The sequence below is a fragment of the Anopheles marshallii genome, chromosome 3 (genome assembly GCF_943734725.1).
Source record: "Anopheles marshallii chromosome 3, idAnoMarsDA_429_01, whole genome shotgun sequence".
Taxonomy (NCBI): Eukaryota; Metazoa; Arthropoda; class Insecta; order Diptera; family Culicidae; genus Anopheles; species Anopheles marshallii.
Genome location: NC_071327.1, coordinates 41,345,687 through 41,367,835, shown reverse-complemented (window position 1 = coordinate 41,367,835; position 22,149 = coordinate 41,345,687). Strand labels below are relative to the sequence as shown.

General features: G+C 38.9%; 2 protein-coding genes across 2 annotated transcripts; both read right to left on the bottom strand.

Moving 5' to 3' along the window:
• Nucleotides 1-445: 445 nt before the first annotated feature.
• On the bottom strand, nucleotides 446-5,553 carry LOC128711477 (uncharacterized). Its single transcript, XM_053806355.1, has 2 exons — nucleotides 5,530-5,553; nucleotides 446-1,843 (listed from the first exon to the last, which is right to left on the bottom strand). Exons 1-2 carry the CDS (start codon nucleotides 5,551-5,553, stop codon nucleotides 446-448), a joined length of 1,422 nt encoding a protein of 473 aa, XP_053662330.1.
• A 14,176-nt stretch (nucleotides 5,554-19,729) lies between these two features.
• On the bottom strand, nucleotides 19,730-21,759 carry LOC128711424 (golgin subfamily A member 6-like protein 25). Its single transcript, XM_053806300.1, has 2 exons — nucleotides 21,721-21,759; nucleotides 19,730-20,611 (listed from the first exon to the last, which is right to left on the bottom strand). The coding sequence occupies exons 1-2, from the start codon at nucleotides 21,757-21,759 to the stop codon at nucleotides 19,730-19,732; spliced, it is 921 nt and encodes a 306-aa protein (XP_053662275.1).
• Between the last annotated feature and the right edge of the window lie 390 nt (nucleotides 21,760-22,149).

Genomic DNA, 22,149 nt, shown 5'->3' with positions numbered 1-22,149 from the left:
TGAAAAGTTTGGAGACTACTGCTGTATACAATAGTTTTTCTTTGTTTGCTTTTCGGACAATGTTGTTTGAAAGTGATATTAAGAGTATGATGGACGATAAAAAAAAAACAAAACTACAGAACAATAATGATAACGTTTGTTATTTTCTCTTAAAATACATACGGGTACTCAAAACGATCATATCCTTTGGCCAGCATCTTGGCTTGCTACCAGTAGTGATGTTTTATTTTTTTTTAGGTATTTTTAACTAAAATGGCAGATAACGATAACAATCAAAAGCAACGTCATTTTGGATACTGATGAAGGGAACTCGTTCATCGGCTTTCGCTATAACATATTGTATAAAACAATTAAATATTCGAAAGCATAACATCTAATCTACTAATTAATTGACTTTGTGTTTGAATAGCCTAACAGTGTTTTAGTCCATTTTGAGATTTGATGTTTAGGTTGGAAACCGAAAATCTGATTTGTTTTCTGTGTTATCTGTTTTGACCACCGCTGGTGTAATGTTTGCAGACACTTCCGGAAGTTGGCCTTCAACAGCTTTCGGTTGGGCGGTCTCTGCTTCACTGCGCTTGAACAACAACTTCGAGTTCGTGCCATCCTTTCGATCCCAACCGTGTTCAATTTCTTCGTGATGGTGATGATCGTGATGATCGGGTGAGGGGAACCACTCGGATATCCACACTGGTTTCCAGATTTTCTTCCAGGCTGGTAACCAAATTTCCTTCCAGCCTGGCACCCATATCTGCTTCCACGCTTCCTTCCATTCGAGTTTCTTGTCTGGCACCCAGACTAGCTTTTTGCTTGGCTTCCAAATCTGTACCCATGCGGCCTTCCAATCGAGTTTCTTCTCCGGTACCCAGATTTGTTTCTTCTCCGTGCGCCATATCTGTTTCCAAGCTTCCTTCCAGCCGAGCTTTTTATCCTCTACCCATACCTGTTTCTTAGCCTGATGCCAAATCTGTTTCCAGGCCGATTTCCATTCCAACTTTTTATCCGTGCGCCAGATTTGTTTCTGTTCGGTTTTCCAAATTTTCTTCCATCCCGATTTCCAGACAAGCTTTTTCTTCCATAGATCATGACTGGTATATTCCCAACCGTCATGATCTTTGCCGAGATACTTCTCACCGGGGACGCCTATTTTGATCCATTCCGGATACCAGTACTGCTTCCAAGCGGGGACATGAACTTCCTTCCAATCGGGAACCTGGATTTCTTTCCATACTGGTTTCCAAATCTGCTTCCATGCAGGTACCTGTATCTCCTTCCATGCGGGCACCTTTATCGGTACCCAGATAGGTTTCCAGATTTTCTTCCAGTCCGGCACCTGTATTTCTTTCCATGCTGGCACCTGAATCTCGTTCCACACAGGCTTCCAGATTTGCTTCCATGCCGGAACCTGAATATCCTTCCAGACTGGTATTTCTGTCGGCACCCAGATCGGTTTCCAAATCTTTTTCCAGTCTGGTTTCCAAATTTGTTTCTTGCCTGGTTTCCATATCTTTTTCCAGCCTTCTTTCCAAATTAACTTCTTTTTCCAATACCCAGGGTCATTGTGTTCTTCGTGGTGATGGTGATCGTCAAAATGGTGGTGTTCATCGTGATCGTGGTGATGATCGAGTAAAGTTTCATGTTGTAACAGAGGCAGAGCTTCCGCTTCATGATGCTGATGCTCGTCAAACGTTATAGGTGCAGCTGGGGCAGGGTAGTCATAACCGATACGTTTTTGCACTTGGTCTGGTATGTTAATATTAAGGGTTTCTTCTGCCTTTTGATCTATAACGGCTTTTGCGTCGATTAGAAACGTCTGCAGCGGAACTATCAGCAGGATAGTAACCTGAAATTTGAAAAGTTGCAGTTCATAAATTAGGGTATGTAAATTCAACGGTACAAAAGCAATGAAAGCGAATAAGATATTATACATGGAAATTATATTACTTGATAAATCTTTCGCCTATTTATCGTGCTCCGCTATCAACATGGCAAATGAATCTTTGGTATTGCAATTGATGAACACATCAACAGAGTTCATTGCCGTTAGGAAATAACGCAGTCATGTTTTCTTTGTTTGCGTAGTAAGTTTAGTTACGCCAACAGAAGTTGAAAGTCCTGCATTGTTGCACGATTGTACTGTTGTCATTGATGTGACAATAAGCATCAAATGAGGAAGCAAATCATAACGCGTTTCCGTTACTGATCCATGAAATCGTGTACGGTTAATTAACACAGCTATGGAACATTCACAGCTGATGTGATACAAATTTTATTTCAGGAATTAATGTGTTACGTTGTTGCCCTACGAATTCATGTATATGATTTTTGATACATGCAATAATAGAAATAGAAGAGTGCGCTCTCCCGGTAGTTTAGTGGTACCGCAGCCGGCTTCACATTCACTCTCTTAGCAAAAATGGTCTAGAACTTGGTTGAGCTGGCAAACACAATAGAACTATATAGATTTGAAGCAGTTTTAATAGTTTCAATAATTGAACAACGATTGTGAGTGAAATTTGAACAGTAAGTTCCACGGAATGCAATAAAACTTCTTCTTCTTTATCGCCACAACAACCTCAAGAGGTCTAGGCCTGCCATTTCTGGATTTCTGTGACATTATTTACTCGTAGCTGGATAGTCAGTTCTGTATACGGGGGATTGGTCCGAGTGGGATTTTGGTCCGGTCCGTTCGTGTAAAAACCGTTCGTGGAAGAAGTGCAATGTAAAATTTATTTAAGTTGGTGCTTAAGAAGTCTTGTAACGGCAAATACTACCAATCTTCGGTAATAGTAAGTAAACTTCTCATTGAAAGAATGATTCATTTGTTTTTGTATACATTGTTTTTGTATACAAAACATTATGTTGTAATGTATATGCTATAACGACAAAAGTAAGCAAACTGGTAATTACAAGTTATTTAACGAATTAAACGCTTAACGAATTTAAATATAGGTTAAACTTTCATAATGCAGGTTTTTAACCTTGATTTTGATCATATGAGTGGTTTTCGCTTCCATTATTCGAAAGATGCTTGACACGTTTGAAAATGAATACCTCGTAAGTGGCACACGGGTGGGCATAACTTAAATAGGGAGGAATCGTTAAGCTGCTGTAACAGCGAAAGTATCACGTCATCGCCATACCTATCCTCGATACACCCACTCAGTTGATGTATATTTTTGTACTAGAATTCGTGATCTTCGTTATGTAACGTATGTTTTTGAAAAAAAAGTAAACGTATGTATGTTAAAGATATTCACCTGAATTGTACAGTATGTAAAAATTGTACTCTTTGAAACGCATATTCAAAATACTGAATTCACTGACACAGTACCTTGCTTTTCTTCATACTCAAGACCGGTTCTGTGATACTTTTTAATCTATTGCAGTATCAGCAAGTCATTTCCGTGACCGCATCGTAAAGAAAGGTGTGTTTGAATGTTAAATGCTTAACCAACAACAAGCATTGATGCGACTGATGAAATGGAGAAAAAAGAAGCAAACCACACCAGCTTTAAAGATGCATGTTTCTGGAACCGACGCACTTCACAACACATAGCCAAGCATTCAATCGTTTCTGCAAGGGGAAGTAGTGTGCCGTCATTTTACCGTCATCAATGTAGCGCCACGCTTTGCGCTGCAAACAATAGATTCCTCCCCGTAGGAAGGGGTACAGCTTGATGACTTCAGTAATATTGGTTCCAACATTAATGTGGTGAATGAACAGCCAAACGTTATGGAATACATTCATAGATCAGACGTTGTACCGACCCGTAATACCTTTTGAAAGCAGTGAAAGGTTATATCTACAGATTTCCTGGAGGAGTCGGAAGAGAGCAATTGCTTGTGTGTATCGTGCAAGATAAAAGCGCACGACATAAGAAACACGTGAGAACTCTTTGCATCATAGGTAGATCACTGAAAGATTGCATGTTACCGGTTCCGACATTAGAGAAGAATCTTACATAACACCTGTGGAGCTGATCGTGATTCATCCAGTATCGCAAAATGCTCTTAAATAACACCACATAATTAAATATCACTAAGCGAATCGTCCCAACCATGTTTGTTGATTTCATTAATTTGGAATAATATGTTAGTAGATTGCCCTTTATGTTAATTACGTACTTCTCTAGTTGCTGCTTTTTCGTTCTTGATAATAATTTTATAGTTCATAATTCGTGATAATTTTACTTCAAAAAGTTTTGTCAATTTCTGGCATTCCGGGAAATCGGTCTACAGAGATTTTCTTCCGGTCTTGTCGAGTGAAAGATCGGCCCCATTACCAGCTGTTCCATCCGGTGTGTTCCGCATGTTACTAATTTCCGTAATACTTTTACTCTTGTTCGTATACTGTTCTTTACAGGAAAATTACACGGATTGTTTCACTTAGTAATGACGGTTGTGGAGCAAGCATGTTGGGGATGTATTAAACTAAAGCTTATTAGTCATTTAATTTTAGGTATCGCTACGGGTTTTCATTGACCTTGCGGCGCTTGTGAAAGTGAAAAAAGTGTTTTAAAACAAATACTTTCTTTTGCCATATGTTATGGCTGATGTCCAATAAGAAAACCAAAGTATTTTACTTATAAGTCTTAATGACGACTTATTCGGGTTGTTGTTGTTCCCTTATTAAACATCGTGATAATTTGGTTTTGAATTGTTGAACGATCATACACGCAATGGTACCGAGAGAAAACTATTAAATAAAAATGAAAATTAAACATAAAACTACAAGAGTAGTCATTCCCATAGAAAATGGAAAGATGAACTCTCTTATATAAACCCTTAATATTCAGTTTTGTTTCTTTTTCAGTTCATTCAGTTTTCAGTTTATCAAAGTTATATTTCTGTTAATTGCTTGTTGCAATTGTTTGCGTAATACACCCTTGAGCAAATAATATCATTCTAACATTCTAATAACAGAAAAGAATTTATAAACAGGTTACAATCACAAATTGGTAATAGTAATTTTGTCAAAGTCACAAAAACTATGAAATTTTTGCTTTTGTTTGATTTTTCACTAGCAATACATTGTTTAAACCTACACTGTGTGATAAGTCATCCCAAATAAAAAAGTTTAAATCAACATACTTAAATCTCACAATAACCAAATAAATACACACAAGATTTTCCCAACAAGCACTTAAGTAGTCTAGTAACGGCAAATACCATAAATCCTCGGCAAAAGTAAGTAAATTTCTTATTGAAAGAATGATTCATTTGTTTTTGTATACACTTTCACTGGTTATCGCGCTGGATGTATGTGCCGACAGGTTTGCGTAGGATGTAGATTTACACAAAACGGCCGTTCACTCAAATAAATATGGCACCATGTTAAAACTAAACATCACAGAGAGATGCAAATTAACTCATCACGCACTCGAACAACGTGTACTTCAACCGCCTTGGATATGTTATGTCATCTGGAATAATTCACTTTCGATAACGGCTTAAATACAGTGCCGAAATAATAACGAGAAAGTTTGGTAAATTTTGTGGAAATGAAAAATATAATGTAACACTAACCACTGTGTTCCATCGGGATTTCATCCTTCCCGAAGAAGAAGATCGGTGCGGTGCAAGTCCTCTCCTTGGAACCGTCCGAAACTGACTGACAATTGTTTACATCCGCCAGATCGTTTAATATATATAAACAATCGGTCGCCCCTCCGGAAATCAGTCAAGCGTCGTGGGAGAAATGGGGAAAAACAGTATTACCGGTAGTCTCACCCGGAGTGATCTCAACCTTATGGCTTATGGGGTAGGGATTGAGTAATTTTGGCGCGCACTCGTTCGCCCAAGCGCGGCGACATTGGATCACGCGCTGGAGAAAGAGCTTTCGTTCATCGGGCATGTAGCACACTGCGAGTAGTCTAGAGACAGCCTGTATAGTATCTGTGGTAGGGAGTCAAAACAAAATTATGTGTAATATTTTTACTTCGTCTGTTCTGCACAAGTCGCACACTACATAAATGTACCGGAAACACATGTTTGAAGGCACGGCAAGCTACGTATCGTTCATCCATTAGTTTGATGATTTGATGAAGTTTGATGAAGAAGAGATGATTAATTTTGAATAAAAAAAAAAAAGAATCTAAAATATTTGTATTAGAATATTCGTAGGAAATAGAACAATTGTAAGAATAATAATTTTCTTATTTTAAAAGTTGATCGAAACCTTTTGTTTAAATTGTTTATCATAGCAAAGTTGTAGATCGATATTTTTTATAAAAATAAGACATTATAGAATATAAGTTTTTACAATATTTTCAAATTTATTTGAATTAAACGATGTTGTTTGATCTTGCTAAATCAGAGGATTTTTTTACCACGAAATAATAGTTTACTTTCAGTTTCACTGAACTAACCGGTATCGTGAACTAACAATTTCACACACAACTTGCACATGATCGTCGTCACGCGGCCTCTCAATTCTCATCCGTGAGATGACGGTGCGCTTCTCTGTGGCCCAGACTCTTGCACTGTGCAACCAGCTGAACTGTGTCAGTTTCAATATTTCCACCTTTCTTTTCCATTTCCATGCAGTAGTAGTTCCATTTGCTTTATGTATTTGCTTCTCGAAGCTTTACTTTCGTTAAAGTACCGGTATCGGAACAAGATTGTTCCCGCGCGCTCATACGTACAGATTCCTACCCGTCGTTTGCGTAATCGATTCGCGAGTTTTTTTGCTACGGCCACGTATTATATCACCGGGGCGTCGTCAACGCTCGAAACACACTGATCCAGACAACTGTTCAGGACCAGTTCAGACGCCATGGTGTCGTGTATAACGACCAAGTAGGGAAGCAGGAGCACTGACCACCACTACATGGGGACGAAAAGAGACTTGCACCCGCGTCAATGACGCAGCTCTGTTTGTGCCGGTCCTCTCGCCGTTTGTCTTTTTCTGCAGGCCAAATCGGCGGCGAAGAAATGGCGCCTCAAGGCCGTTATTAGAGGATTGTGTATCGATGATCGTGATTGATTTCTACTTTCGTTTTTGTTCAAAAACGAAAACAAATGGGTCGACTTATGTGCGTATCTTCTGTTCGTAAGGATTGTTAGACACATTGTATGTTTTGGAATGGCGTAAAAATTATTTAAATAAGATAAAAATTATTACGGCCAACAATAATACTCTATTGGAATAAAATAGGTAAAATAAAACAATGAAATAAAAATAAACAAAAGAATAATGTATTTAAGCCACACAGAAAGTTATTTAATAATTTTTTTAGACAAGCATTTGCCATGTTCTTTCGTATTGAGTTTCTGTCTCTTTATTGATGTGTGAAGAATGTGTTTGTTGACTGGTCCAAATACCAGAATGACAGTAGTAAAATATCGAAATATTAGTTGTTTACTCGTGATACGTGCATTACTTCTAACTTCTCGTATGCGACTGACCTTTTATTGTTACAATACACAAACTTACATAAAACCACATATGGTTACACATTTTTTCACAAACATTATTTACAACTCTACAATTACAATATTTTTTGTTTTAACCTAAATAAAGGAATCGTTAATGATAGCGTCTGACTGTATTTTGTTAAACTCTTACTCTCTTAGTTTCATTGTAAAATGTTCATACACATAACCATTAGTATATTGTGCTATAAAATTTATCAAAATTATGAATATGTGACTAGTCGTAGCGTGGCTGGTAGTACCTTTGAGAACATCCGAAAATAGAAAATAAGAGATAGATAGATAGAATAAAAAGTAAATATGATAGAACCAACTGACATTGCTCTATGGAGTTGGTGGATGTTATTTTTTAGCCGACGAAGGCGCTCATCCGTAGTTCCGTAGTTTTTGACACTTCTGCAGTCGACCGGCTACGACTGTTTTGCTTTGTGAGTGTACGAACATTGAATCGACTGACTCGTCACGATCATCAGATACGCCGGCTTAAAGGAAAGTAATGCATGCAACCCAACGTCACTAGGGGTTTAACGTCTTCCATGAACGTGGCCAGTGCTATCAAAACGTGCAGCCAGCTAATTTGGGTGCATATAAAATGTGAAATTATGATTTAGTGTGCAATTTGAATGGGTATGAATTGGATGAACGTAATTAACAGTTCAATATGGACAATCGTCAATACCAAAGTTATTCATAGGCGGTCGATAAAATTGTGCTTGTATACTATGAATTGTTAAGTACTTTATCAGGTTGGATAGCCTTGTTCCTATTTCATACTCGATCCCTGTCACGATTCAACATGTCCATTTTGAAGTATTATGTGTTAGATAATAAGGCAATTAATGATATATGTGTTATAATCGTATTGCTGTTATACCATTGCGCTTCAATCATTAAACGCATTTTCTGATTCAAATACATAATCAGAGCATAAATATGATCTCTTCCGGCCTTCATTGGATAAATAATATTTTTGAAGAGTAATGCAATTATTAATCAAGAAGTATAGTTTGAGATAGGAAATTATGGTACACAATACAATATTATTTAGTGCAATAGGTACAACAATTCCAATGTATGCACCACCCGATTATTACATGTATTCGTGGGGTCTATCCACATGTGTATGCTGCATTTGCAGTGTTAATTGTAGTGAGCATAATGATGCTGAATAATGAAGCTTTTACCATGTGAAACCAAGAAGCATATGCACAATATAATAACACTATACCTCGTTTACACTAGTTTTTCTTTTTTCTTATCAGGGTTCATAGTTTGCTTTGAAATAGTGTTGTTGTATTACTACGATAGAAAGAACAATAAAGGTGGCAAGTGGGATGAAAAGCACGGTGGTTGGATAAGAGTATTGATTTTATGGTAAATGAGTATTTTTGAATGCATTCGATATGGTTAGCGCACAAAAACTAAAATTAAAAACAAAATTGAATATTTGTGGTTAGTTAATGCTCATCAAATCGAAATCAAAGCCAACCCGGTCGCTTACAGTATGAAACAGTTCCTGTGCATAATAAAACAGGAAGTTTCTATGCATGACTTCTGTGAGCCATGAGATGTGTTGGTGGTGTTTCGTAAAATGTTATCCTTAGCTATTCACACAAACATATTTTACCAAAACCTTCAGTCGCTGTTTACTTAAGATCTGCGCTGCTGGACAGATGCGATTGCTCTGGTCTCAACTGACAGTTTTACGAAACAAAATCCATCTTGTTCAGGAACTTCTTCTTTGTTTGACCGATTGCTTCAACCTGCTAGAGCAACGCAGAGAAGATGACTTTGCCTTCGATCTTTATATTCAAGATTCTGTTGCACTTTACGCAGGTGTCTGCTGTCGGGCAGCCAGAGCAAGACTACTACATGGCACTTTGGCTGTTCCCACGATTGGAGAAGATTTAATAGAAGCCTGACTGATCATGTCTGGCGGATACGTAGTGTCTCATCGTGTATAACTTCTACGCTTCAGTGTGCAATGTGCAGTTTGAACAAAACCTCAAAAGCAGTTGTCTTGCTATTTTCGTAATGGTCCTTACACATTAAACGTTTTATTTTTAGTTGCAATGACCATATTAACTTGTTATTGCAAATTAACGTATTAACTTGTTTTACCACGTAGTTGGTTGCACCGGGGGAACGTGTGGGACATAGGGCTGTTACGGGCCGCGTTAAACACATCAACTGATAACTTAGTAGTAATTTCGGTGTGTATGATAAGATGAAAACACGAAAAAGGGCTGGGGTTTCCATTAAGTGGAATAGTTTACTAGTTAAAAAAAATCGCTGAAAATCGCCCATTTATTAATGCATACGTTATCGATGTAATCTGTTTCTGCACGCAAATGAACTCCTCCACCAACAATTTCACTCAATAAGTTTGAGAGAATTGTTAAAAAAACAAACAATTACACGGAGTAATTCAAAGAGCACATTTAAACGGAAAGCAATACGCAGAATGCTAAATGCAGGGACGGAAATATTATGTAATAGTTTCTGCATTAGCAGGTAGGATATAAAAGCGAATGGAATGGAAATGGTAAAGGAATTGCTGCCCGCATCATGCTTGCATGATGTCAGAAGGCTCAAAATAGGCCACCACCAAATACTACATGGGCTCGATCGGACACTCATAACTGGTTAGCTCTCCTACAGGATCGTGCAAGTCAATGTAAGCAAGTGGCATCGAATGACGGAAGAAAGGTAATAGAAGAAACATGAATCGCAAACATGCATACAAACATCAGCAGAAGACCACAAACACACTCAGCACGACGGATATGCACCTTGGTTCGGAAGCGCATAGGTTATTCCGCTCGTTTCCCAGGGTAGGTTGATTAACTTATAGTGATTTTCGTCGTTCGTCCGCAAAAGCTCGTTACCAATGGTTCGTGACATTCCTATAGAAGGGCAAGATATGTCCTATGTTTCCGACTGTTAAATCCGCTACCAGATTCTTTAAAAGGAGTGGAAAATGTGTCTTCGCAAAAAAACACTTTCACTTTGGCCGTACGGTGAATGCAAACGGAGCGTTAGAAAAGCGCACAGCTTTTATGGGAGGGGAAGTGTGATAGATGACACAGCACCTGGAGGACCTGGAGGGTTTGTGCTGTTATGAAATTATCACTGCTTCCTGCTCTACGTCACCTTTCCCTAGAGCGTTATCACCGATCACCGAGTGGTCGGAATAAATAATCTTTCTCTCCCTTTTGTGTAATGCACAACAAAATCATCCGAAGCAAAGGTCTGCTCTACACACTCAAATCTCTGTCGAAAGTTTTTTTTTGTTTTTACGCTAAATAATTGGGTCACCGTCCCCTGTTCATGCTTGCATTCTATTGCATAACATCCTCACCCACATTTAGCAACAGGATCCAGTTCGCTTTATATGTGTACGTTCAGTTCGTAATATGGACATGAGTGGCTATATTTTCCCCGTGCAATCTGACTTTAGCTTTAATAACTTGAGCAGGAAATAAAATTCAACGTAGACCAGCCGAGGGAACTGGAATTGGAGTTCCTTTCAATGATACTCTGTCTGATTGCGTGTGGGGTCCTGAATGCAAATGCCCGCTGTTAAAATGTAATTTACGATAATGTTTTAGTACCCATAAGAATGGTGCAATGCAATAGACAGCTGTGACTTGAATGGGTTCCTTGTGTGACAATTGCAATAATAAATTTGTCACAATAAATTTCAATAATCCTTATTTACTGTATTTCAATATTTTGTTAACCTAAAACATTAAAGGACATAGCGTTTAATCCTTTTCTAGTTAATTGTATCAAATATATATGCTCTTGACATTAAACTAATTTTCCGTTGTTAGGTGTTAATCATACAGCAGTCACAGGGTAATGATTTACTGGGGTGATCTGGAAATCAATTTACATAATTGAACTATTAAACATCAACTTGAGCAGGTTATTAATGCATAATCATGCATAAGCGAACATAGTAACCCTGGCATTGAACAACCGGGAGGGGGGACTAGAAAAGTACAACTCGTTTGATCGTTTGACCCATTTCAGTACATGCTTAATTAGCCATTAATGTCATACGTGGCGGGTATGATTAATTTTCACTAACATGAAACGACTCAATTTGTTCTACATTTATTATAATGATGCAATAGGTTTTGTTTTATATAAATCCTGCTTTAATAGTCCGGAAATAGCTTGCGTTCTCCTTTCACTCTGCTTTTGTTATGTGTTTGGATTTTTGCAATTTATAATATTGCAAATACTGTTTTTTGTTCCATTACGTCAACATTCAGCGATAAATGAAAAATTATTGACCGTTAGCTAATGGGAAAAGGTGTCGCTGAGCTTACTTTTACCACCAATGTTGCTTCTAATCTGGATTCGGCGTTCAGGTGGAAGTAAACGTGAATCATATACGTGAATTCGAATTGCCTTTATCTGATTAGGAAGCATATGTGATTGAAGTAATCTGTAGGAGAGGGAGAAAACACGTGCAAATATATTGACGGCATCGGTCGGCATCGTCAGTGTTTCTTTTCCACATGCTGGGTGAATACGTAACATTGGTTTGGAACGCTTCCGTCGCACAACATATGAGGGTTCTCCGTAGAAAATGTTGACACGGGTAGAGGTTTCCTACTTCTCGGGAAGCTGCGGGTAGGATAAGTCGATAGCGAAGAAAAACGAGTTTTTGGAAAACTATTATTTAATGGGTTCGCTTTAGTACATAGCACACAGCACGAACATACACGAGCCTAGTCGTTCCACGAGGTAGTACTGATACGACACAACCGTGCGTTTGCTTTTACGACTGTGTTTTGATGCCATGCTTTTAGCTGATGGTAGTTACTTCCAGGTTACCGCATACCAAAACGGAATGAAACCTTCTTTTTGCAGGTATGTCTAAGGGAAACGTATGGACAGAGAAAAACAGATTGATGTTATTGTGGCTAGTGAAATTGCTATAACTTCAGTTCGCGTTAAGATGAATTTGGTCTACTAAGTAAGAGACAAAATGTAAGCTATCAATCAGGAAGATACGAAGCCAGGAAGTTCATTGGTTTAAAAAATTATTTCACGATTTAACACATTGAACTTATAATAAACAATGAAATAGAGCCAGTGACGAATAATTTGGGTAACGCAAGTATGATTGTATGAACATAAAAGAATGGAATTGTTGACTGTGGGTTCCCGTTGCACTGATATAATAGTTATTTTTCCATTTTTATTGTAATACACATTATTTGAAACGAGAAATTTAATTTGTTTTGTGTTTAAATTTCCTTTTTGTATTGGTATTGCCATTTTCTACTTCTGCACTCGTTACAGCAGTGCGTAACATAACTAAACGACCACTAGTAACTTCTGGGTTGTGGTATTGGGAATAATAGAGTTTTTTTTAATAAATAGATTATATTTCAAAAATAGCTGAATAAATCCCAGGTATAGAACTGGTGATAAATTTGGTAGCGGCACTGGTCCGACCGGTACAAAATCCTATCCTGATCTTTCCTGGTAGCGAGGACTGACTCTTCGGCTATATGGTAAAAATTATTCTGTATGAACGGAATGTCCATTCTAACGAAAACTGTAAACGCTTCTGCTTGTAAAATCAGTTTTTTTTCTTCAAAAACTTCTTAAACAAAAATGGAAATGGTGTTTTGGTTAATTTTAATAGACAAAATTGCTTTTAATTGCAACAACCTTTGCCGGATTTAACTATTTCGAGTTCCCTGTCTATGGAATTATCTATATTCTTTTCCAAAATGGATGGTATTGTTTGTTATTTATATGTTAAAAAAAAAACCATTAATCTATATTTCGAATAGCTAAACATGTATTCAACTAGCCTTTTTGAGGGGTTTACTTAGGAATTAAATATCTTTGCAATTGTGAACACTTCATCGCAAAAAATATCAAGAATAGATAGTTTACATAGTTTTTGAAATCGTTAAATTTGTTTTTAGAATTTGTTTTTTCAAATCTCGTCATTGCAAAAAATGATCGTTCCAAAACTGCATTAGAAATAGGCATAACTAATAGAATATTTTAGTAAATAATTAGTTCTTGGTTGGTTTGTTTGTACAAAAAATAAACAAGGTGTTCGGAAAGTTTCAATAAAAATTGTCAGCATTGAGTACGCATTATTCTGTATTGATGTTGATGCTAGTTTTAACTTTACATATATATTGACGAATGCACATGGTGTTGCATTCTATCAGTTGTGGTTCTTCCGGAGGGATCAGCTCAAATTGGATGGGTTTAATTTTAGATGGGATGGGATAGGTTTAATTAGATTTTCCTCTCTTGGCATGTTAATGAAGCGTTCGTTTTATAAGTTTGTGCCGCAATAGCTACATGATGAGCAAAATTATCAGGTGTTGACTGCAACATGGTACAGCATTACTTAATTTAATATGAACAACCCAAATGTATCTTTCGTAATGATTTGGGAGGCAGTAGTAAAACAAGGGAACTCCCCTTGCAGTTCATTTTTAAACAATTTCAATGCGACGTACACAAGACATACTCTATCTAGTCCAAACCGGGTTTCGGAACGTTTTAACCGACTGACTAGACAAAACGTTTTGATTTTGTAGCTGTCCGGATATGAATCCTATCGACTTTTTGTGTTGTCTTATATAATGTCGATTCTCAAAGATTGTAACCAGTTTAAGACCGCGATTCTCTTAATCTCAGGAAATCGGCCATGCAGAGTTCGTGCAAATCCTTGTATGTCGGACTAGAGAAATGTATGAAGAAACGTATCATATCCATTCGCTAAAGTGTTATGACTTTATTTTTCCCACTGTGATGGTGTATGCGGATTGCATAAATTCCGGCACATTTCAATGTTACTTCTAAAATTTCAAAAGAAAGTTGGCTTTGTAACATAACGATACACAACACAACGAAAAAAAATGTTTACATGTTAAAAGTCACAAACAGTTAATTAGTATATATATTGAATATGAACACATGAATTGTATCTAATTGATACTAAAATAAAGAGATCAGTTCTAATGTTTTGATAAAATCATGATTTGCTATTTATGTATCAAACAACCGTTGTTGTAGGTAATTTTGTATTGTGTATGAAATACAATAGCCATTATTATTTATTTGGACTTAACCCTTTGGGCGTTGTGCCAATTTTTTTACTACTCGTTTCTAAAATTGCCACCCATTTCTTGAACTTGCTTTGAAGACTTGAAGAGTATTTATAGCCTAATCATTATGTTGTTTATCATGTCCATTTTATTTAGCGTATTCAAATAAACGTGTTACAAAAACACATTTAAATAAATAAATAATACACATTATTACACAGCAGTTCAACTGTGTGATTCACACATGTAAGAAAGTTGCATGCAATAAAGTTGATCGGTGCACGGGTCTATGCATTGAAATATTTCAAGGCTAAAATAGTTATTACACTTTCACACCTTGATGGAGCATTGAACTCTTTTTAACTGTTGAACAGTACTTGTCAGTCTGTTGTAAGTGACCACAATATATTTTCGTATATGTGCCCGTACGAACCAAATGAATGATAAATGCTGCCTGAATAGATGCTGTGTGTATAGAATTGCCATTTGAACGAGCAGTATATTTTGTGATTGTACTATGTCGTGTATTACTGATAACGGAACGTCAAATGTAGCGGGAATCTGTGAGCTCTTCTCGAACATATCACAGAGTAAATTTCATCATCTGAAAAATGCGAGCATCAGCGCTGGCCCTGCTTTATCCGATGAGATCCGTGATGTTGTTGACATACATATTACTGATATCTCTCCGTCATTTCAAATCATCAAAACCGCGATAAGAAAACTGAAATCGTTTTATTCTCCTGGCCCGGATGGCATTCCGTCAGTGGTAGTTCAAATGTGCTGTGGTCTCCTCATCGAACTACTTTTGTGACCGGCTACCTGCACATTTTTGGAAGAATGGAAATCATCCTTTATGTTTCCTGTATTTAAGAAGGTTGACAAGTTGAACGTCGAAAGCTACCGTGGCAATATAACTATGTGAGCAGGAGCAAAAGTATTCGAAATTACTGTGCAACATGCGCTTCTCCGCAAATACAGCTTCTATATATCTTCAAACCAGCACGGTTTTGTCAGCATGGCACGTCGCTCCACAGCAACGAATCTTGGTATCTTTGTTTCAACGTGTATGCGCTCTTTCGATTGCTGATATCAAGTTGACGCTTTGTACCGATCCGAAAGCTGCTTTTGATAGTGATCATTTTGAAATTGCCACATATTGGATTCTATCGAGATATAACAATCTGGACCAAGTCATACTTATCTAATAGGCGATATAAAGTCAGGATCGACAATAATTCTCCTAAGGAGTTCGTTAGCATGTCCGATGTCCCACAAGGTAGTCATCAAGGACCGCTATTATTAATTTTATTTATTAGTCATTTCATTTACTACGTCCGGTCTGACTCGGGCTTAAAGTACGGCGATGATGTAAAATTGTTCCTGCTAGTAAAATTAGCATTTTGGTTTTTAGACATAAGTTATGTTAGTCTCAACCTTTCCTGCGTAGGACAATTCTTGTAATGAATAAATAAAGAAAGAAATAAATAAATATATAAGGATTATTAGGATTAAATATATATATAGTATATTGAATTCGCAGCGCGTAAATCGTTATTATAAAAAACCGATCGATATTAAACAGAATTAACATGATGTTAGTCAAATATAAATTTAAAAAATAGTCAAATGGCATAAGAACGTATTCGTGCATGGTTTTATTGTGGAACTGATACTGAGAATCTTTGATGACTGGGATTAAACAAAATATAAAACATCCTCTTGGGAGGGATGACCTACTCTACATGTTTCTCACTCCAAGGCTACGTAATCGTTAGATCTCATGCATACGAAGTTGGCAGTTCAGTCTTTTTTTGCCATCGCAATATAATTGGATTGTGTGACTGTAGTAATTGGCCAGTTTCAGTAGTGGTGGTGTAAGTCTTCACACGACTCCCGTATTAAAATCCCGAATTAAATCATACGCAGACTTCTCCCTCGTACGAAGGTCATGACTAATAATGAAACTGACAGGTAGATTTGCAAATTCTAATGAGGATGTTTTGTGACGATTGCCATTGTTTGTCATAATTTTCCATAAGCTATGGTATTCGACAGTTCCATTACAATTAATCCCTGCACTTGTTGCATTTTTCGGCTGCTACAGAGTACATCAGTTGCTTTTCATGTTTCGGCTAATCGTGCCATCTTTTCTTTGCTGTGCCTCTTCACAATCCAACTCAGCGATTATGTAAGCGCAATGTAAATTTGACCATCTATATTTTGGTTGCTTACAACTTATGTATTCACTGGCTTTCGGAAAATTTCTCCCTGTGTTGATTATGGTCTGCGTTGATAGTGCATGTAACACTTTTACCTTGCGTCACACTTCTTTTTCACGAAGTTTTCCATTAATCCGCGAAGCGTTGGATCATCCTAAGTTGTAAATGTGGAAGCTGCTATGAAAAAAGGGGAACGGCAAAATACCCCATCAAAGTTTTACTTACGCTAGCGACACCAAGGGATGGCGTACTGGGAGGTTTTATTATCGTTTCTCATCTTCACGTTTTCCACCACTGACTGAGCTGCAAGCGACGTGGGAAAGCACGTGATCGACGTCGAAGTGAATGCCAATTGCGCGTAAATGAAGATCAAGAGCGGCTATTTGCAGCGTTGCGGAAAGAAAACTCAAACCGTTCAGACCGGAGCACAAAACAGTGCATTTCCCCTATTTACTACAACGTGCCACGGCGCATTGCTGAAGGCCACCAGCATTTGCGCGGCGTATCACAAAACGCGATAATGATTTGTGATCGTTGCCGCATACACGCACCCGTCGCAGCCAAGCGGCAGCAGTAGTTTTTACCCTTTTGGATGGGTTTTTTTTTAATGGAGCGTTTAATAGAAATTCCACTTTCTGCTCATACGCATTTGGGCAGGCCACCAAAAAGCATCATGGCGAGCTTATACGAGCTGTGTGTGTATATGGTTTGTGTTTTTTTTTCGTGTGTGTTACTTACTTTATAAAATTTTTCAACTTTTAACTTTCCATTCGTAACGAACAGCCCGATGCGGCATCTACCGGAACCGGAAGCAGATGCGATGCGGAGCGGATTTATGTCGAGTTCACATACCACCTGTTTCTCACTCAATTTCTTTCGCCTTTTTTGTCGTTGCTACGGCGCAGCGGGAACCGGTGCTTTTGCCGAGTTCGCGATGCTTCGGTGAAACCTCTTTTTTTGCACCCAAATCCAAAATACACCCATTAGCCCTGCCCCCAAAACAAAAAGTGGACATCGGAAGTATTGTTTCTTGTTTCACAGTTCATTTTTAATTTGACAAATGGAGCATTCGCTTGATCAATGAGATAACAACTATTTACACAATTATTTACAAAGGTACGATGAGTGTGTGATAGTTTGCATGAGGTACTTCTGCTTTGAACGCGCTCCGTGCGTTCCCAATTGTTGTGCTCAAGTCATTGTTTTTGTGTATAGGATTACTTTGTTTGGTATGGCAGAAAAACAGTCGTAAGTTTTGTCATAGACGTCCTTTATCGCGATACCCTCTAATCGTTTTCTTTAACCGTCCTTAGGGAACAGCTTCCATTGCCTATTCTTAAAAACGCAATTTTGTTGGCTCGCCGTAACTTCTGAATCTGCTTTTGTCTTTCGCAAGGTGGGATATTAAGTTATTCTGACTTTTCAACAATCGTTTACACATTTTGACTAAATTGATTGTCTGAAAACGAACAGCGCGTGGATCTGATAGTAAGTATCGTCTCATTATTTCTGTCGTTCCGTGCCATGTGTGTGCATCGTGCCACAGTAAGGTTAGTCGATCGATCATGTAGTAGGGAAAAATTGAGAAAATAATAAAATAACAAAGCATTCAGTAGTTTCGTTTCCAATCAAAACACACCACTGTTGTCCGTCCGTCCACCAGTTTCGCAACGCAACTTCCGCGTCGTTGTGTTTTCGCTTGTGAATGCGGCAGAAGCCAACGTCTAATGCAATTTAGCGATGAGCGACGTAAGATGGACCAATGGTTGAAAGGCAAAAATACTCATCAACTCAAGTAATGTTTCTGTGTTGAGTGTGAAAATTCCGATTCGATCTATAAGCACCTCCATCGTTCATCGATTGCATGCAGACAACGCAACAAAACATTCGGTAGCGGCAAAAAAAAAAGTTCCGTTGGTGATCTCATCGTCACGTAGACGCGCCGCAGTTGATCGAAAAACGCCCGCCCGAACTTATCATGTTACATGCTAAATTACCTTGCAAATTGCGATGAATCGATCATTTATCGATCGTTCGTTCAAAACAAAAAACGCGCGCCCTGGACAAGTGGGAGGTCGAATGTCACCGGTGTTTGCACACGATGGTGTTGGTCTTTAATGTGTCTTTCGGCGTGTCCATCTTTCTTCCAACACACAATCCGACTGGTTGGATCAAGTGAAAAAACAATGAATTCAGACAGCTTACATTTTTTGGTCTCAGATCGCGACGAAGGAAAAAAAACACGATACATTACGATGATTGCTGAGCTCCCGTGCGATTTAATACGCGATGATGGCGTCTGCGTTTTTTTTTTCAAACAAAGGGAGGAAATCATTATTTTTCATCTCAGACCCAGAAACCCTTTTGTCTACCCTCATGTTTGTGCAAAATGATCTTCACTCTCACTACAACGATCATCACACGACGGTTTGTCTGGCTGAAGATTGGGACGGAAGAAATGAAAAAAGCAAGTCTACGACGTTGTCTGCGGTACTACCTTCAGCAATAGCGCGATGGACAATTGAGGCAGGTCGGAAGTCGAAACACGTAGATCGGAACGACCGACGTGTTGGCAAATGAGCTGGATGCAGCCGTGTGGGAACTGCTTAATACGGGCGATGATATAATAATTCGCCCTCGGGAAATTACGGGCGCTTTTTAATATGAGCGCCACTGTGTAAGAGAATGACGCTTTGGTTACTACTGGCAACGATAGTGGTTCGAAGAAATGTTAATAGTGGGGAAAGGAAAAAGTGAGAAGAACGAAAAAAACAGAATGAATGAAGACTAGAATGATCGACTGTAGACGAGCGCACGAAACGACGCAAAACAAAAGCTGAAATCATTACAAACTACTACGGGGAAAACATAGGAAAGGGATAAAGGATAGAGAAGAAAACAATCTATCATTCTAACCGCTAGTAAGAGTTCTACGGGGTGCTTACAATACCTAGTGCGCTTTTCCGACTAATGCCATCCGTGGCTGACTGGTACGCAGGCCTTCTCCCAGACCGGTTTCCACACTTTCTTCCAGGCAGGGACCTGAATTTCCTTCCAGGCTGGGACCTTAATCTCTTTCCAGTCTTCCTTCCATTCGAGCTTCTTCTCAGTCGCCCACTCCTGTTTCTTCTCGATGCGCCAGATCTCGACCTTCTCCTCCTTCCACAGTTCTTCCTTCTTCTTCACCCAGATCTGCTTCTTCTCGGTACGCCACACCTGCACCCACTCTTCCTTCCATTCGAGCTTCTTCTCGGTTTTCCATTCCTCTTTCTTGACCGTCTTCCAGACCTTCTTCCACAGGGGCTTCCAGACCATTTTCTTCTTCCACAGATCATGGCTCGTGTACTCCCAACCGTGCTCGTCCTTGCCTAGGTACTTCTCGCCAGGAATGCCAACCTTGACCGTGTCTGGAACCCAAATCTGTTTCCATTCTGGTACCTGTACCTCCTTCCAGACGGGAACCTGCACCTCGCGCCAGATTGGTTTGTTAACCTTCTTCCAATCCGGCACCTGTACCTCCTTCCAGGCTGGAATTTCCGTTTCCTTCCAGTACGGTTTCTTGATGATCTTCCAATCTGGCACCTTTACTTCGCGCCAGATCGGAACTTCCACCACCTTCCAGACCGGGATCTGTTGCTTTTTCCACTCGGACTTCCACACCTCCACCTTTTTCGACTCCCAGACCTTCTTCCAGTCCTCCTTCCAGGCCAACTTCTTCTCCCAGACGCACTTTGGTTCGTGGTGGTCGTGACCCTTGTTGAAGAAGAACGGAGCAGGGCTTCGCTTTTGTCGAATGGCAACTGAGTCGTCCGCTAGAACCAAAGACACACAGAGGCAGCCCAAGAAGGCCTGTAGAGGATAGGGCGAAAGGATGAAGAATAGTGCAGTGATTAGTCATTTGAGCGGGATGGAAATAACAACATTGAATGAAATAATGGGACTAATCAGCGTTACAAGGTTAAACATTACCATAGGCCATAGTGTGTTAACCGAAATACTTCGACAAGTGAAATAACTAAAAAAATTACCATAAACATCTCCACTATTTCAATTAGGCAAAAAGAACTAAATTCATAACATATTTTTTATCGCGTTATAATAGATCGCGTTATAATATCACTTTTCGACGATGAATGAATTGTGCAATTATCGGAATTTATAATATTCCAAGGGGATATTTTTTATTACAGAAGAAACTTCAAGTAACGGGATAGTGCTGCACAAAGATTTTAAATTCCGTTTTGAATTAAAAGTAGATCTTATGTCTTTGTCTCGCATTCATTATTCGGCCGATTTAATTACTTTTTCAACAGTCGCAAGAACGAAGAGTGCAACGTTTTTAAGTATGTAATTTTTATCTACAGACACTTTTGACAAACTTGTTGTATATATAGTTTAGTTGTATGCACATTTCTTAAAGCTGCATTGCTTTAATCGATACTTGTACACGCATTGCATTTGTTACACGTGCAGTCACGTGTTCATTTTTAGGTGATCGTTCACAAGAACCAGTGTGTCTGCATTTACTCGAACTCGAACGAAATGTTGCTTCATGCATCCTTATCGGCATTACAAGGTAAACGTTCAAGAATTAGATGATCGTCGCACAGCACTTAATTTAATTGCACGGCCAAGTGTTCGCGAATCTTCACAGCCAGTGTATCTAGAGAGTCTACATTTTGCACCAATGTGCCACCATAACTATGTCCACCAAGTTGTCCACCAGAATAACTTTGTTTCAAATGTCCATAGTTGGCAATTTTAGATCTAGTTCGATGCTGGATGCTGTTTTCACGGTCGTAGCAATTAGATGAGTACCGATGCTCATTAGCCAATTTTGAAGCACATGCACGACCCACACCGCACAGCATACACGATCCACACTCTTATAGCTATTGATTAGATCACGCTCATCAGTATCGTAACACCCCAAACCATGCCCATGTTGGAACACTAACCAGCAGCGTTAACGACCTCATCTTGAATGGTCGACGCATGGATTTGGTAGTTGGCAAACTAATCCACACACTACACTTCTTGACCACGCTGGTCTTGATACTGTCGATAAATTGAAGAAGATCGTGCATTTTATACCGAAAAAACGTGCAACTTGTGCACCTTCCATTTCTCCTGCGAAAACGAACACGCGGCTGCTAGTGAATGGGGGTTCTGCATAGGCAACCGAAGGCCCGGTGGCTCTAGCCATCCATTCGATATACCGACCGGGCGGCTGCTTCTACGAAGGCTACGAAGTTCTCTAACAAGCTCCCCTCTATTGCGTACCGGTGCCAGGTCGGTCGGGTAGCATGGTCGCTGATTGAAGTCTCCCCCGTTCATGCCAGTTGGCGCAGAAGAAAAGCGAAAGCACTCGCCAAAAAAGCTGAAAA

Excerpts from the sequence above, each read along its gene's own strand:
- LOC128711477 (XM_053806355.1), bottom strand. The coding sequence starts at position 5,553 with ATGAAATCCCGATGGAACACAGTG. Across the intron at positions 1,844-5,529 it reads AATCCCGATGGAACACAGTG|GTTACTATCCTGCTGATAGT; the intron begins GTTAGTGTTACA and ends TTCAAATTTCAG.
- LOC128711424 (XM_053806300.1), bottom strand. The coding sequence starts at position 21,759 with ATGCGTCGACCATTCAAGATGAGGTCGTTAACGCTGCTG. Across the intron at positions 20,612-21,720 it reads TGAGGTCGTTAACGCTGCTG|GCCTTCTTGGGCTGCCTCTG; the intron begins GTTAGTGTTCCA and ends TATCCTCTACAG.